This window comes from Tarenaya hassleriana, unplaced genomic scaffold (assembly GCF_000463585.1).
Source record: "Tarenaya hassleriana unplaced genomic scaffold, ASM46358v1 Cleome2, whole genome shotgun sequence".
Lineage (NCBI taxonomy): Eukaryota > Viridiplantae > Streptophyta > Magnoliopsida > Brassicales > Cleomaceae > Tarenaya > Tarenaya hassleriana.
Genome location: NW_010965372.1, coordinates 6,114,928 through 6,130,563, shown reverse-complemented (window position 1 = coordinate 6,130,563; position 15,636 = coordinate 6,114,928). Strand labels below are relative to the sequence as shown.

Genomic DNA, 15,636 nt, shown 5'->3' with positions numbered 1-15,636 from the left:
GCGTGGTAATGGTGGATGTCGAGGAGGAAGAGCTGAGCTTGGGTACGAGCAATGTTGACAGCGACGTTAACGGCGTTATCCACGCCTTCGGCGGTGGAGACGGCGGAGATGACGGCGTGAAGACGGCGAGGCTGCCTCGGTGGACAAGACAGGAGATACTGGTGCTGATACAGGGGAAGAGAGTGGCGGAGAACAGAGTCCGACGCGGCCATGTGGTCGGGTCTGGTCAGGTGGAGCCGAAGTGGGCATCGGTCTCTTCGTACTGCAAGCGCCACGGCGTGAACCGAGGTCCCGTCCAGTGCCGGAAACGGTGGAGCAACCTCGCCGGCGATTTCAAGAAGATCAAGGAGTGGGAGTCTCAGATCAAGGACGAAACGGAGTCGTTTTGGTTGATGAGGAACGATCTCAGGAGGGAGAGGAAGCTTCCTGGGTTTTTCGACAAGGAGGTCTACGACATCATCGACGGCAGCGCTACCCCGGCTGCGGCGGAAGAGCCGGCTCTGGTTCTTGCTCTGGCTCCGGCGTCGACTTCGGCGGAGGAGGGGTTGTTCTCTGATTTTGAGCAGGAGGAGACGGTGAAGGCGATTCCGACGGGGGTGCCTCTATCAGTGTCAGGTAAATTTAAGAACAACCCAAATGTTCTATCAACGACCTCGATGTTCTGCTCTTAGCTTTTTGTCTGAAAAGACATGGAATAATCATATACAGAGAGCTCGAATTCTGATGACTTGTTCACATATTGCAGAGAAGGTGGGCCAAGCAGCTTCAGGAGCAGGTAAAGGTTTGTTCTTTCTCTGTTCCCTGTTCTAACAAATGTCGATTCAAAACATCGGAGAATTTTCAAAGTTGCTGTCTGGATTCTGGAACACAGCCATTTATAAGAGTAGGGTAGTTCCTCATATATACCTCAGTCTTCCCTTTTCGAAACTCGACTAGAAGATCTGATCAGCTGTACTGATATACCTATCCTATATATCCATCCTTGTTTCACCGAAATCATTTGGGCTCTTGCAGGTGCAACGGATGAGAAACAGCAGCCAGTGGCAAACCCTAAAGCTGGTTCGGCATCCCAAGAACAGAGAAAGCTTAAACGAAAAGCTCCTGGGGAAGAAGAAGAAGAAGAAGAAGCGAACAGAATGCAGCATAAGGTGATAGAGGTGTTGGAGAGAAGCAGTAAAATGCTGGAAACGCAGCTCGAGGCTCAGAACTCCAACTTAAGACAAGACAGGGAGCAGCGTAAGGACATTGGCGATAGCTTAGTCGCTGTCCTTAACAAGCTCGCTGATGTTCTCGGAAGAATTGCAGACAAGTTGTAGAGAAGGACACACAATTTCTCTTTTAGAGTTTTCGTTTGAAAACGGCCGGGAAATCACGTAGAGAGAGAGAGAGAGATTTTTTCTTTTCTCCATTTCGTCCATATACGATCAGCCATGAAAGAAGCTGTATACGCACACAAACACGGGACAAAGTCTGCACATTTATAGGGTTTTTACACCATTGGTGTATTGTAAAAAAAGCTTGGTCTGGTTGATGGATGCAAACGTGTTGGATTCGAACAGGAAACGTACATCCCTTTAATTCTCTTGAATGTTTTACGGGAATTGATTTTATACATAATTTATACAAATATTATCTTTACCCTATAAAATATATCTAATATTAATAGATATACATCGATTATTCCCAATAACGTTTGGATGTAATCATCGTAGGCATGCAGGCAAAGACCGTACCTAAAAACACCCACGTGCTGATTACAAAAAAGTACAATACAACTCCTAACGAGAAAGTTAATGCCGTTTTTGCCCCACTTCAGGAGACAAATTACGGAATAAGGTAAAAAAGAAGAAGCGAAACCCGGATTTAGTGCATGTCCGAAACGGTAATTTACGTCATTCACCAACTCTTTCAAGTCTCCTTCAGGGTTGCATTTACTTGTTGCACTGACATAATTGCCCCTACTGACACACACTGTCGTTCGGATTCTCGGATTGCTGACGTGTACGGTTCGGATTCTCATAGCCTCTTCCTCCTTGTATAGTATAAATCTCTCCCTGTGATCATTGTTGAGTTCTTCTCTTCTGTTTAACCTGAGTGAATAAAAAAGTAGTTTTCGAAATCTGAAAAGAGAGAATAGAACTTGAAATTCGTCTCGGATCGTGAATTTGAATTCAGTTTTTGTTGCTGCAGGGCAATTTTTTTAATTTTAAAAATCATCTAGCATGGAGATTGTGATTATCCCTTGAGAACCCTAATTCGATTCGGTTTTTGATCGATTTGTTCACGGACGCGATTTCGAATTAGATTCCTTTTTTTTTCTCTGTAATCTGAGAAAAGATTCGGATTTTTTGTGGGTTTGGTTTGGATTACATGCTTGTTGCTGGATCTGATTGTTCTAGAACCCTAATTGGAATGGGCAAGGATGATGAGAGCGTGGTAATGGTGGATGTCGAGGAAGGCGAAATCTCCGATGCAGCGTCGGTGGAGGAGATCACCGGAGATGATTTTTCCAGGCTAGAGGAGAAGCCTTCTCAGGCGGCGGCCAGCGGCGGAGACAGTGCCGGAGGAAGAGGAGGGAGTAATGGTGGTAATCCAAGGGTATGGACGATGCATGATCTGCTCACTAAGTACCCAGGTTTCCGAGGTTATTCGGCTTCGGGTCTGTACAATTTTGCTTGGGCTCAAGCTGTGCAGAACAAATCTCTCAATGAAGCATTGAGAATGGAAATCGAACCGAGTGAAAACGGAAACGGAAAAGGATCTTCACAGGGTAAAAGCAAAGAAGGTGATAGGCTTGTGATTGAAGATAGTGACGATGAGAAAGAGCAAGGTGAATTGGAGGAAGGCGAAATCGATTTAGAGTCTGTCTCAGATGATGAGTTGGGTGATTTTGGAAGTCAGGCCGAAGCTGAATCAGACATTTCGCTGCCAGCTGATTCCGATGGTACTCAGATCGGTACAAAGGCGGAAGATTTAGAGAAAAAAGTGAAACTGATCCGTGGTGTTTTGGAGAGTACATCTTTGGTAGAAGCACATACGTAAGTCTGTCTGTACAGTTTTACACAAAATACTCGTTGATGAAGTTAAATCCATTGGTGGGTGATGGAGTTTGACCCAATGTTCTGTCTTTTGCAGAGCATTTGAAGGAGTGAGTTCCAGACTTTTTGGGGCTATGGAATCTTTGCGGGATCTGATTTCGGAAAACGATGATTTCCCGAAGAGGGATACTCTAGTTCAACTGTCATTTGCTGCACTTGAAACCGTAAACTCTGTATGGCTCTACTCATAATCTCTCAGGCCTGATTCTTGTACCATCTAATGCTCTGGTTCCTTTTCAATGGCGTTCCTTAATTCTAATCCTTTATAACTTTCAGGTGTTCTGCTCCATGGACAATATGCCCAAGGAGCTAAATAAGGAGACTATGTCGAGGTGATTTTGATGCGTTTTTCTTTCATGAAACCTTGGTTTCTTTCATGAAACCTTGGTTTTGCACACCAGAACCATTTGGTCATTCATATCTTCCTTTCTTTTTTCTCTTGTGCAGGTTGCTTTCTCTTGTAAAGAGTCATTTTTCTCGATTCCTGTCATCTAATCAGATCAAAGAGGTGTGTTTCGGAAAGCTGAAATCTTTCCCAGTATCCAAGAGCTTGGGAAGGAAAGAGTTTTTTCTCGCCTTACGAAATTTTGGCTGTTTTGGCTTTTCAGATAGAATCCATGATTCAGTCGCTAAGTTGCTCTCATGGTGTACTTTATGCTGGATCTGACTATAAGGAGAAAGAGGGGATGGCGATTGGTGGAATTGCTCAGAAAAGTAATGGCGTTATGGCAGCAGATTTTGGCTGTCCGATTCCTTCTATGAATGCCAATAACATATCATCAGAAGCTTCGAAACGAGGAACATCTAATTTAAGAAGTAGAGCGCCATTGCTTCCGCTGCTTGATCTTCACAAGGATCATGATATAGACAGCCTTCCCTCACCGACAAGGGAACCGACTCCATCCTTACCTTCGAACAGGCCTCATCCTTTTCATTTTACTGTGGTTAAACTGGGTACTCCTGTCGGTAAAGTTCACCCATATGAGAGTGATGCCATCAAAGCAGTTTCTAGCTATCAGCAGAAGTTTGGTCGTAATTCGTTCTTTAGGACCTACGATGACCTTCCAAGTCCGACGCCATCAGAGGAATCTAATAATGGCAACGGTGATATTTGTGGCGAGGTTTCCAGTTCTGTTGTTCACAGCTCGAAGCCTGGGAGACTCGTGATTCCTGGGCATGATGTTCCTTTGCCATCCAGTTTGAACATTAGAAACCATCTTCCAAATAATACATCGGATCCGACAGCAAAACCCTCTGCGAAGAGCAGAGACCCGAGGCTTCGGTTTGCCAAACTTGATGGTTCGGCTTTACCCTCTGCAAATCAGAATTCTTCGAGCAGTGTCGGTAATAAACCGAGAGTGGAGTCTTCTGGAGGATTCATTAGCTCAAGAAAGGTAAAAGCCGGTGATGTGCCTCTTATCAATGGTCCTGCTTGGAAAAGGCGAAAGAACGGATTTGAAAGTCATGAAGGTGTTAAGGATTTGGCAAAGGCAGCTGGTACCAGTGGGTGGCTTGAGGAGACAGATTCATCAAGAGTGAATCCCATTCCGAGGACAATGGAAAATGGAGCAACAACATCAATGGCGATGGCAAGAAGTTTTACGCCCAGCAATGGCGTTTCCATGACATCTGTAACTAATACCTCCACTGGTTCATTACCATCGCTTTTGAAGGATATTGTTGCAGTTAATCCTACAATGTTATTGAACCTCCTTAAGATGGGAGAAAGGCAGAGAGAAGTAACTGAGAGTAGTACTCCTCAGAAGCCCACGGACCCGAGAAGAGCAGCTCAACTTCCCGGCTCTTTCGTGCCGCCGGTTAGGTCACCTAATTTGTCAAAGCCTGCAGGAGTGATTCAAGATTCATCTCAATCTGCCCCATCAGTGAGTATCCTCTTGCCGTAGATGCCACAATTTAGAACCCTTTTTCTTTCAACTTATCTCTGAGTAACTAAATATTCTGCCCGTTACAGGATGAATCGGGAAGTATCCGCATGAAACCACGTGATCCTCGACGAATCCTGCATGGAAATACTCTTCAAAAAACCGGGAGTTTGGTGGAAAATCGGTTCAAAGTGAGTGAACCTTCTACATCTGGAACCATAGCTGTGAAGGATAAGGCGGATGAGAGTTTCGAAATCAAACCAGCAGCCTCCCAGTTTGTTCAACAGCAAGATACTAGCCAGAAAGTTACGAGCAATATGAATAATCCTGGTGTTCTTCTCAACGGGAAGGAGCCAGATATTTCGACCCAATTCACCAAAAATCTGAAAAATGTTGCCGAAGTGGTTGCCGTTTCACAATTCAGCAATCCTCCGGTTAAGACAGAGAAAGACAAAGACGTGAGACAGCGAGGTGTTTCGGCTTCGGCGACAGCTGCAACTGGTCCGGCTTGTTCTCTGAACAATTGGGAAGTTGTTGAACATCTTTTCGAAGGATATGATGACAAGCAAAGAGCCGCTATCCAAAGAGAGAGATCGAGGAGGTTAGAGGAGCAGAAGAAAATGTTTGCTTCTCAAAAGCTTTGCCTTGTACTGGATTTGGATCACACACTTCTTAATTCAGCAAAGGTTAATTCATCCACCGTTCCAACCTCTCCTAGTTTTTTTGGTTGATTGCTAAATTCTTTCCATCTTGTTCAGTTTAATGAAGTCGACCCAATCCATGATGAGATTTTGAGGAAGAAAGAAGAGCAAGATCGTGAAAAACCATGTAGACATCTCTTTCGATTCCCCCACATGGGAATGTGGACTAAATTGCGACCCGGGGTTTGGAATTTCTTGGAGAAGGTGGTTTCTTTAGTTGCTTCGAACAATCATTTTCCGGGATTACAAACTTTTTTTGTTTAACGTCTCCCTGCGAAATTTCAGGCGAGCAAGCTGTATGAGCTGCATCTATATACAATGGGTAACAAGTTGTATGCTACGGAGATGGCGAAAGTGCTCGATCCGAAAGGGGTTCTCTTCAATGGACGAGTTATCTCGAGAGGCGATGATGGAGATCCCTTTGATGGCGAAGACAGAGTTCCAAAAAGTAAGGATCTTGAGGGAGTTTTGGGTATGGAATCTGCTGTAGTGATCATCGATGACTCTGTCAGAGTGTGGCCCCATAACAAAATGAATCTAATCGTCGTAGAAAGGTAACATCTTTCGTACTAATCCAATCCTTAATGAATCATAATCACCTCGGTTACGATTGTAATTTTTCGTGTCCTCATGTTATATCTGCAGATATACATATTTCCCGTGTAGTAGACGGCAATTCGGGCTTCTGGGTCCTTCTCTTCTTGAGATCGATCACGACGAGAGACCCGAGGACGGCACATTGGCATCTTCGTTAGCGGTTTGGCTGGCACTCTGTTAATGCATACATACCTTCGCAGTTTATCGAGTTTTTTAATGCTCATTTTCTCCGATTTCATCAAATCATTGCTTCCAGGTAATAGAGAGAATACATCGGAACTTTTTCTCACACCCATCGTTAGATGAAGCGGACGTGAGAAACATTTTAGCGGCGGAGCAACGGAATATACTGGCAGGTTGTCGGATTGTATTCAGTCGGGTTTTCCCGGTTGGCGAAGCAAATCCGCACCTACACCCCTTGTGGCAGACAGCCGAGCAGTTTGGCGCTGTCTGCGCCACCCAAATAGACGATCACGTCACTCATGTCGTGGCCAATTCTCTCGGCACTGACAAGGTATTATCATCAGGGAAAAAAACCTCGAATCCCGTTTTCCTTTTTCCGACGCCTAAACAATGGAGTCTGAATCCGAGGGTTTTGTGTGAATCTCAGGTGAATTGGGGTCTATCAACAGGAAGATTTGTGGTTCATCCTGGATGGTAAGATCTCGATCGAACCCTTTCTTATGTCCGAATTCATAACTCGTTTGTATGCCATATCCATAAACGTCGGGTTCTTCTTCTTTGCGCTTTTGCAAAACGGCTGCAGGGTCGAAGCATCAGCTCTGCTTTACCGGAGGGCGAACGAGCATGACTTTGCCATCAAACCGTGAATCTATATATATATATATATCGTTTTCGCCTCACGAAAAAAAAAACGAGCGGCAAAACTTAAGCCCGGATGACGAAGAAAACCCGGCATGATCATAACGAGAGTGAGCAGATAGGGAACTTTGTTTTTCCAACCAAGGCAAATGAGTGGAGAATCTGCAATGCCTTGGGGTCTATTACTATGACTAAACCCACCGATTCTTTGAGTTGAGAGAGTGATCGCTATCAGTTCAAAAACATGGGATTTAGGGAAAGTGGGTGAAACCGTATCCAGATGTTACCAGAAACGTTTGATAATGGTCCGGAAGTGATGATGGGTTCATGCCCAGAGGCTGAAATCTGGAGACACGACGGGTCCAGGCTCCATATCCATTCGCCATGGCCGAAGATCTGTAAAGGGTCGGAGCATTTTCGAACCGATTTGATCGGATAGTATGTCTAGATTTGGCAGTTAATGATCCTTACGGTCTCAAAAGCTGTAGCATAAGCCAAAGCAACAAGAAGAAGAACAAGAACAGCAGCCCAGTCACAGACAGAGATCTGTATTGCCTGGTCGAAGAAGGTGGTCCTCGAAAAAAAAATGAAAGAGAAAATGGGATTCACAGTGAGAAACAGTAATCATTGACTTGAGAGTTAAAAAAAAAGTTACTGTGGTTGCGTTAGTGACACATTGCAGAGGGATATTACCAAGGATGAGGTTGGAATGATCTTTTATCTCACTAACAGAACAGACATATATTTTCTTAAATTATTAAGAGTATGATATTCTTTAAAAATTAAACTATTTTACGGTTTTAAAGTAGAAAAAGATAGGTAGCTATATAACACAATTTCCAAAAATTTCTGAATTTTTGTTAAGTTACAGTTTCCAAAAAAAGAAAGTTGACTAAATATGTGGATTTATCAGGACTTGAAATTGGTCTGACGGATAATTTTACATAAAATGGTTATAAATTCGTTCAAACAAAAAGAAAAAAAGGAATATATATATATATATATCGCGATAAAAACTAAGCTTAAGAACAAAAAAGAAGCAGAAAAATGAGCATTTGAATGATAAAAAGATGAGATATTCGGTTTAATCAGATTGGAAATATTAATACAAAAATTAAATCAAATTTGTAATTCGATTTTATTTGATTTATAGATTGACTCTAATTCGGAACCAATGAGGTTATGACTATCAGAGGCTATGGCGGCGGAGGGTAAACAGTGTCGAAAGCAATCCGAGCGAGAACACGTCTCGTCTCCTGCAAATCTCCTAAAGCCAGAGACTTGTAGTCAATCCTTCCTTCCCTCCTCTTCTTACAGCATCTCTCCTGGTTTCCCCTTCTTACGCACGCGAATATCCTCATCACTCTCTCCGACAATGCCTCCGACATCAGCACCTGACAGCAGCCAATTACAGTTCCATCACTCTTTGATTGATGTCTCTTAAATCTTTGTGATGTTGGATGTATTACCAGATCGGATTCGGGTGCTTGTGGGTATTCTCTCATGGCTCTGGATATATAATCTCGATCCTTCATCTTGCGTACCGCTGATCTTACCGATTCCGCAAATTCCACGACTTGCTTTGACAATCTGGCGTCTGAATCGGAATCTGTTCTTCTGGCGGACAGTTCACGGAACTCGGAGTTATGTTTTTGAGTGATGCTCTTTGTCACGTCGATAGACTCTGACAAGGATCCTTCGTTGAAGAGAGTGAGGCAGAAGGCGGCTACTACAATCGGATCCCGAGGCTGATCGACCAGAGCTTTATGAAATGCCAGGATCCCGATCCTGCGGTCAAAGATTCGGGTATTTCAATTCGAATCCAAATCCGGGTATCTTTCAGACAAGATTTCTCTCACCATAGAAGAGTTGGACATGGCCGATCAGGAGCTACAAGTCTGTCAAGGTTGCGAAACAGCGACTGCAGGGCAAGATGTCGGTTTCAAGAGAGCGAACAGGACATAAGTCTATAATGCCAAACTCTACAAGACACAGACGTGTATGTCCTGATAGAACGAGATACCAAACGGTGGTAGCTTAAACCGATTTTGGTACCAAAATCTTTAAGAGAGAGTGTAATAAAGTTTCAAGCGGCTAATAACATTGCAAATGAAATGCGTACCAGAAGCATGTTGGATCTTCCATCGCGCCTCCTGAATCCTTGGGAAACAAAGTAAGACGCCTTGTAGAAAAACAAAAACGATCGGGGTAACCTTCTGAACAACCGTTCATATATTTCGTAACATATCGTCACTGTTTCGAAAAGAATATAATGCATACTTGGATAGGTAGAAGAACTTCAAGAAGCCCAAATCTCCATAGCAACCTTAAAGAAGCTTCTGCCGAGCCATATGCCATCATATAATTCATCTCCATGAGTACCCTCGTCTGCAGAATTGTTTTGATCAAATCCGAAATGCTTACTCGTAGCAAAAATGAAGAAGAAAGCTTTTACCTTGTCGAGTCTCAGTAATGAAGAAGAAAGCTCCTTCAAGGAAACAGCAACATCTTTAGTGAAGCCGAATCCTAGCCGAGCAGCAATCCTAATTGCACGTAAAATGCGAGCTGTAAAGCAAACACAGTTGCTAAAATCACTACTTCTAACAATTACGCTTCATTGTAAAAGAAGAAATATTTAAAACCCCCTACTGACCTGAATCCTCGACAAATGAAAGCCTTGCAGGGCATACTGTCTTAACCTGGGGAATAAAAGTTCGATCAAACCAGCGGTTATGACAGTTTTTAAGCACATTTCAACTGACTTTCCAACGTAGAAGGTATATAAGTAGAAAGCCTCACTTGGGAGTTTCTTATGTCTTCCACTCCTCCTATGTAATCATACACAACATTCTCCGATGGATCAAACATCAACCTGCAACATCCAGCCAACATATGGGAGAGTGTTCGACATAACGCCACCAGATATGCATGAATATAATCCAAACATAATGACAAAATTGTATTTAAAAATAAATGAATAAAGGCTAACCACATACCCATTGATTGTGAAGTCACGCTGTATGCAATTTCTCCATCGAGCATAATCAATCTCATTGCAGCCTGGAGGCCGTTTCAGGCAATTTTTGAACCCCTTACTAGACTTTGCCGATGTGCTAAAACTTGAAACCTATTTGATAGATTAAACCTGTCAAACTTCTGGAAACAAGATTCTAGAGAGGAACAAAGAGACAGAACATAAAGAAGAGAGAAAGAAATTTTCATTTCCTGATCCATAATGAATACGTTTCGACAAACAATAGGAAAAATGAGAAGAAATCACAAGACCTGCAGTCCTTTCAACTACAAACCATTCATTGAATTCTGAATTAGAACTTCTTCTAAGTACATGCTCTACATATATATATATATATATATATATGGATCAGTGAAATGGTGGGCAGAGTCTCTGAGTACAAACCTCTACAATAGTGTCATCAACATGAACATGGCATATGGGAAAACGCTTCCCAACAATAAGACAGCTTTCTGAATTAGAACTTCTTCTAAGTACATGCTCTACATATATATATATATATATATATGGATCAGTGAAATGGTGGGCAGAGTCTCTGAGTACAAACCTCTACAATAGTGTCATCAACATGAACATGGCATATGGGAAAACGCTTCCCAACAATAAGACAGCTGGGAAATACTTTTCGAACCTGTGCTCAACAAAGAAAAGTAAACTGGTAGAGCAAAATTTTATCCTAGAAAGATTACTTCCCTAACGGGAAAGAAGCCACAGCCAGATGGTCATGGTCAATCATACAAGCTTACACAGTACAATCATGTATGGCTGCAAAAGCTAAAAAAATTTCAGACATCCAATTACGTTTAACCATCGATGAAAAGTCTCAACCTGCTTAAGCTCAGCCGTAGTGATAATGTCGAAGTCTTTGGGGATTCTATCCAATATAAGATCCCTTACACAACCTCCAACAAGGTAAACTTGAAACCCTGCATCACAATCGAGAAGCACACCTTGAGAAACAATGAGGAAGTAAAGAACAAGCTCCGGAAACAAACCCGAGAGCAGACAGATCCACCCACTACTCCTGAATCTAATAAGTTGAATACAATTCAATCTCAAGAACTAGAAAGGTGGAGCCTTTAAACAGTAAGTGGCAGAGCTTCACTACATGTTATGATCATTTGATTCGTTTAATCAGGAACAACCCAAACTTTCACAAGAAGTAAACCTTTCTTTTTCAGCTTATTGAGAACCATCCGTGCCGATTCTGGAATCATGGACTTTCGAATGCCCAGTCCATTAGCATCTAACTTCTTCCATGGCGATGACTTCTCCCTGCTTTTACCTGAACAAATACCAAAACCCACGCTCGAGAAACGCAGTATTATAGCCTAACAATTCAGATGAAGGACATTGGTAATGAAAATGACCATGGTTTTGTTCCTTGCGTGGTTTCACCGTCTTACTGGGTGACGCAACTGCTCCAACGCAGCCGCAATGACCAACCTGAAAAGCCCATTAAGAGTCGTTAGGTTACTGTTCGGATACCTAGAAAGTGAAGAAAATTCAGAGAAAATGACACTCGGATTGAGATTTCGAAGCGACGGACCGTATGTGCCCTGAGAGAGAAAGGGAGCTCTCTAGCGGAGACAAAACAAGGACGGCAGAGGACTAGGGCTTTCAAGGAGAGTCCAAACGAACCAGACGCCATTGAAGAAGCTCCGCATAAGATAATCACGACGTAGAGATCGAAGAACAAAGTTGCGGAGTTGTCGGAATCTCGGGGTTTTCGATCTCCAGGAGGAGTCAGGACGGACACCACCGGCGAAGATGATGTTAACAGGTAAAAACCTCTTGTTCAGACAGAGGTTTTCCATTAGCCCCCCCCCCCCCAAAGATTTTTTAGTGGTTTAGTTTAGTACATTTTGAAAATGGTTTTTTTACTGTCTTATCCGGATTAAACCCAAACCGGTATAGTTTCCTGTAATTGAACCGGACATAATAAACCGGAATCTTTGGTTTGCTTTGAATCTTTCCTAGGTTCCAATTAGGCCACCAAACATCAAACAACAGTAATAGAAGTGTACTTTTGAAGGGAAAATTGGTGGATATAACTTAATAATGAAGTCAAATATAGATTCATTCATCTAACAATTGATTCTTTTTTTTATCTTTCCTTTAATAATGAAGAAAAAAAAAGATGAATATAACCAGTCCATTTTCCAAATCAGTTCAGAGTTACAAAATTGTAACATAGTAATTCCCAAAACCAGCCCAACTCCGGAAATACCCGGCTCCTTCCGGACCGGATCGAACCGGACCAACCCGGTTTGGAACTGATTCATTCAACACTAATCCTCGTTTTTCTTCTCCTTTTTTTGGGGTTACTGTTTGAACATTCCACGTTGAGAATCGTGTTAATACTCAGTCAAGAACCGCATTTTAAGATTAAAAAAGAAGAAAAAAACACAGAGAGAAACCCTAAAGAGCTCATCTGGAGAAAAAAAAAAAACAAGTTCAAGGAGAAACAGAAGAACGAGGATGGTCAAAGTGGATGAGTAGAGAAGCACACTTAGGGCAGTCATCGACAAGCTTGGGGACCATGAAATACATGAAACAGGCTTTGCAACCAGCCACAACCAGCACTTCTTCTTCTTCTTCTTCTTCTTTGGATGATTCATCAGACCAAGACTCTTCGCTGTCGTACGAGCTGTCTTCTTCTTCTTCCGTATATGATTCTCCATTGTTGCATTCTGTGCTCATCACTCTCCTTGGATCTTCCTTCACTTTCTCCCCGTTCTTCCAGTTTATGTAGTAAATCTCTCCTGTCTGCAACATGTGGTACAAATACCCATCTTTCAAATACCTCTATTTCTGCTAAAGTTTACTTCTTTTTTTTTATAATGAGATGGATTCTCCAGATCCAGAACTTTCCTGTTTCATAAAAACAGAAACTTCCAGTGCTCGAGATCTATAAATGGACATCGGATTCACAGACATTCCTTGAATAAAAAAAGCATTTGTTTTGCCCTGAAAGACACTATCCAAAAGCAAAAGGACTCTAGTTATAATTGATAAAATAGCAAGAAGGGGAGTAAAAAAAAAGCTTTTTTTTGGCTTTGTGTGTATATGTGTACGCATCCACCTATGTATCCCATTCAAAATCTCGGAATTTTCCATGGTCAAGCCTGAAACTTTCCCTTCAAATTTCTTCCAACTTCGCCTAATCCAATGAAAAAACTGAATTCCTCTCTAGGGTTTTTGGGAAAACAGTCTTTTTGTATACGCACGAGCATGGAGCCGTAGGTTGAAGCAATAAATGCAACAGAAGGAAACAAGAAATGCTGTTTATGGGAAAACAAAAACAAAGGCAAATCACAGTGTACCCATAATCCAACAAAATGACCCACCAGGAAGATTTCCCCCACTCCTCCTGGTTCCGCATTTAATGCAAATCCCTAATGCGAAAAGGACACAATTTCGAAGATTCTGCACACAAAACGGCCAAAAAGGAAGAAATGGGTATCTGTTATTTTGTTTTCCACCTTGAGATCAAGACACTGTTCCCAGTGACAAGGAAGAGAGACGTGGGAACCGAGCTCCAAGGTTCTGTCGGAGATCGGGATGTGTTCTTCGGTCATCGCATTGATATTATCATCCGATATCGATGATTCTTCTTCGTCTTCTTCTTCTCCTCCGACCCTTCTTTCCCGATTACTCAGGGAACAATTCCGCATAGACCTCTCCAGAGATTCTATGATCGTCGCCATGTCTGGAGCCATCATTTCCTTTTTTTCCTAAAAAAAGAGAACTCGCCAAGAAAAAATTTCTGAAGACAGAGAAAGAACCAAAAGAGTTTGTGATCTTAGGGTGAGAGAGAGAGAGAGAGGGAGGAGAGATTGAAAAAAAAACTTAAAAAAAAAAACTGGGACTCTCAAATTGAGAAAAGAGAGGATGAGGGTGAGTTACACGCGCCGTGGGAGAGCGCGTGGGGAATGTTGGATGAAGAGAAAGTGGACCCATAAGTGTCAGGCACAAAGTGACCACTGAGGCTCGCATTTTGTCTCTCCCGTCCGTATGATGGAACATAAGACCGCTCCTCCACGTGCGATGACCTTTCTCGAGCGTGTGTGATCTTAGAGAAATATTAATGTAATAAAATTGCTAATTTGGGTTCAAGATTAAGGAATAAAATAGTAAGCATTCAAAAAATACTTTATTAATTTATATATTACTTTGTTTTATTATCAGTGTTAAAATTAGAATTTGAATATTAATTGTCTAAATTGATCAATATTTTGTATCATAGTATTTTGTTAAAAAAATATGAAAATTGTTTACCTGAGATTTTTAACTTTTTTTTTATTCTGTTTTTTCCTTCAATTTTTTGATATTTTAATAGCACAAGTAATTTTAAAGTGAATATAGTTAAAGCATGCCAAAAATAATTATATGAGTGTGTGTATATATATATGCATATGTATATTACATATCATGATTATATAATATTTGCCTAAAATTAAAATGATAATGCTATGTTCATGAAGTTGGGAATGATAAAGAGCCAAAGGCAATGCATATATGCCTGGGTATATATATGAATGTGAGGAATGGGGGGCCCTGGCAAAGGAATCTCTGAGCTGTGACTGTGGAAACAGAGAGACCTCATCTGTGTTACTCAAGACCCAATATCCAACTTTGATGCATTGCTTTCGTGGGTCATCTAAAAAACCATCTGTTCTCTTCTTCTTTTGTGTTTTCTCTCTGAATTTTGTTCCTTTTTTTTAAGGGTGTTGCTAATGGTTCCATTTGTTAATTTTTTTAGTCTCGATCTTTGTTCTTAAAAAAATTTTATTCGTTTGATTTTTATATTAAATTTGATTCAATTCTATTTGGCTTTTAGGATTTTATTGATAAAAACACTTATTTTTTATTTTTTTGTTTAATTAAATCCATTCAAATTTATGTGGAATGCCACATTGCATTGTTCTATAAAAATCAATTCAGTTCTGAATGTTTAATACTGGATAGAATTTAGTGGTATAATTATTTTTAATGAAAAATATGATTCTCATAGCATTAATAAAAAATCTTCTGGACCGTCTGGTCTAATTAAATCAATTAATCTTTGCCATATTATTGTCTTCCACCACCGCCGGGAAAGAGAAGAAATATGAATTGCACAAGTAATTGACAAGGGAGAAAAAACAAGTAAAAGGATATATAATATATATACACACACGCATATCTGAACACCTACATGGAATATATATATATATATATGAATGCTCCTGCTGAATCTTTGCTCCTTGGGTAACGTAGGAACATCACAGACTAAAGACGGATCAACAATCCTCACCTGCGTCCATTATAACACAAATACATAATGACGATATATGAAACACAACGCATCCGATTCAAATCCACTACTATTATGGAAGCACATCACTCACCATTTTCTTGGACAATCTTTAATATTGACAGATTCCCCAAGGCTACATGGTGGTGGATGGATCTCTGGCGGAGGAGGGGGTTATCGGTGGTGAAACGGTATCTCCAAC

At 41.4% G+C, this 15,636-nt stretch overlaps 5 protein-coding genes across 6 annotated transcripts in view; 2 read left to right on the top strand and 3 right to left on the bottom strand.

Moving 5' to 3' along the window:
• LOC104812603 (trihelix transcription factor ASR3-like) overlaps positions 1 to 1,535 on the top strand; it is a 1,816-nt gene extending 281 nt beyond the window's left edge. The window contains exons 2-4 of the mRNA XM_010539860.1: positions 27 to 615; positions 746 to 781; positions 1,015 to 1,535. Of these exons, the coding sequence (XP_010538162.1) occupies positions 27 to 615; positions 746 to 781; positions 1,015 to 1,316 (927 nt within the window). The 3' untranslated portion in view covers positions 1,317 to 1,535. The remainder of the gene's footprint in view (positions 1 to 26; positions 616 to 745; positions 782 to 1,014) is intronic.
• A 565-nt stretch (positions 1,536 to 2,100) lies between these two features.
• On the top strand, positions 2,101 to 7,814 carry LOC104812602 (RNA polymerase II C-terminal domain phosphatase-like 3). The gene is made up of 12 exons (XM_010539859.1): positions 2,101 to 3,038; positions 3,136 to 3,271; positions 3,375 to 3,430; positions 3,546 to 3,606; positions 3,707 to 4,981; positions 5,071 to 5,667; positions 5,740 to 5,886; positions 5,968 to 6,236; positions 6,328 to 6,439; positions 6,536 to 6,793; positions 6,890 to 6,936; positions 7,046 to 7,814. The coding sequence occupies exons 1-12, from the start codon at positions 2,371 to 2,373 to the stop codon at positions 7,107 to 7,109; spliced, it is 3,690 nt and encodes a 1,229-aa protein (XP_010538161.1). The 5' UTR covers positions 2,101 to 2,370; the 3' UTR covers positions 7,110 to 7,814.
• A 323-nt stretch (positions 7,815 to 8,137) lies between these two features.
• On the bottom strand, positions 8,138 to 11,950 carry LOC104812601. Of its 2 annotated transcripts, XM_010539858.2 has the most exons (15): positions 11,685 to 11,950; positions 11,506 to 11,581; positions 11,304 to 11,420; positions 10,964 to 11,061; positions 10,710 to 10,766; positions 10,520 to 10,546; positions 10,098 to 10,228; positions 9,901 to 9,973; positions 9,755 to 9,800; positions 9,557 to 9,666; positions 9,382 to 9,489; positions 9,224 to 9,283; positions 8,961 to 9,022; positions 8,571 to 8,889; positions 8,138 to 8,495 (listed from the first exon to the last, which is right to left on the bottom strand). In XM_010539858.2, exons 1-15 carry the CDS (start codon positions 11,784 to 11,786, stop codon positions 8,298 to 8,300), a joined length of 1,584 nt encoding a protein of 527 aa, XP_010538160.1. In that variant the 5' UTR covers positions 11,787 to 11,950; the 3' UTR covers positions 8,138 to 8,297. The 2 variants fall into 2 exon arrangements, with proteins under 2 accessions (XP_010538160.1, XP_010538159.1); XM_010539857.2 differs by lacking the exon at positions 10,520 to 10,546 and having other exon boundaries at positions 10,683 to 10,766.
• A 530-nt stretch (positions 11,951 to 12,480) lies between these two features.
• LOC104812600 lies at positions 12,481 to 13,978 on the bottom strand. Its single transcript, XM_010539856.2, has 2 exons — positions 13,621 to 13,978; positions 12,481 to 12,904 (listed from the first exon to the last, which is right to left on the bottom strand). Exons 1-2 carry the CDS (start codon positions 13,858 to 13,860, stop codon positions 12,593 to 12,595), a joined length of 552 nt encoding a protein of 183 aa, XP_010538158.1. The 5' UTR covers positions 13,861 to 13,978; the 3' UTR covers positions 12,481 to 12,592.
• A 1,258-nt stretch (positions 13,979 to 15,236) lies between these two features.
• The window catches only part of LOC104812599 (uncharacterized protein At2g33490-like), a 4,398-nt gene continuing 3,998 nt past the window's right edge, over positions 15,237 to 15,636 (bottom strand). Inside the window, exons 11-12 of the mRNA XM_010539855.1 lie at positions 15,529 to 15,636; positions 15,237 to 15,434 (exon numbers count right to left, since the gene is read on the bottom strand). Coding sequence (XP_010538157.1) covers positions 15,571 to 15,636 — 66 coding nt within the window. The 3' untranslated portion in view covers positions 15,237 to 15,434; positions 15,529 to 15,570. The remainder of the gene's footprint in view (positions 15,435 to 15,528) is intronic.

Bases quoted from the DNA above. Each gene is read 5' to 3' on its own strand.
- LOC104812601 (XM_010539857.2), bottom strand. From the start codon at position 11,786: ATGGCGTCTGGTTCGTTTGGACTCTCCTTGAAAGCCCTAGTCCTCTGC. The intron at 11,421-11,505 runs GTCATTTTCATT...GTATTTGTTCAG, and splicing joins ACGCAAGGAACAAAACCATG to GTAAAAGCAGGGAGAAGTCA. The intron at 9,667-9,754 runs GTCAGTAGGGGG...TTTGCTTTACAG, and splicing joins TTCATTTGTCGAGGATTCAG to CTCGCATTTTACGTGCAATT.
- LOC104812602 (XM_010539859.1), top strand. From the start codon at position 2,371: ATGCTTGTTGCTGGATCTGATTGTTCTAGAACCCTAATTGGAATGGGC. The intron at 5,668-5,739 runs GTTAATTCATCC...CATCTTGTTCAG, and splicing joins CACTTCTTAATTCAGCAAAG to TTTAATGAAGTCGACCCAAT. The intron at 6,937-7,045 runs GTAAGATCTCGA...AAACGGCTGCAG, and splicing joins TTTGTGGTTCATCCTGGATG to GGTCGAAGCATCAGCTCTGC.
- LOC104812600 (XM_010539856.2), bottom strand. From the start codon at position 13,860: ATGATGGCTCCAGACATGGCGACGATCATAGAATCTCTGGAGAGGTCT. The intron at 12,905-13,620 runs GTGGAAAACAAA...CACATGTTGCAG, and splicing joins AACAGTGTCTTGATCTCAAG to ACAGGAGAGATTTACTACAT.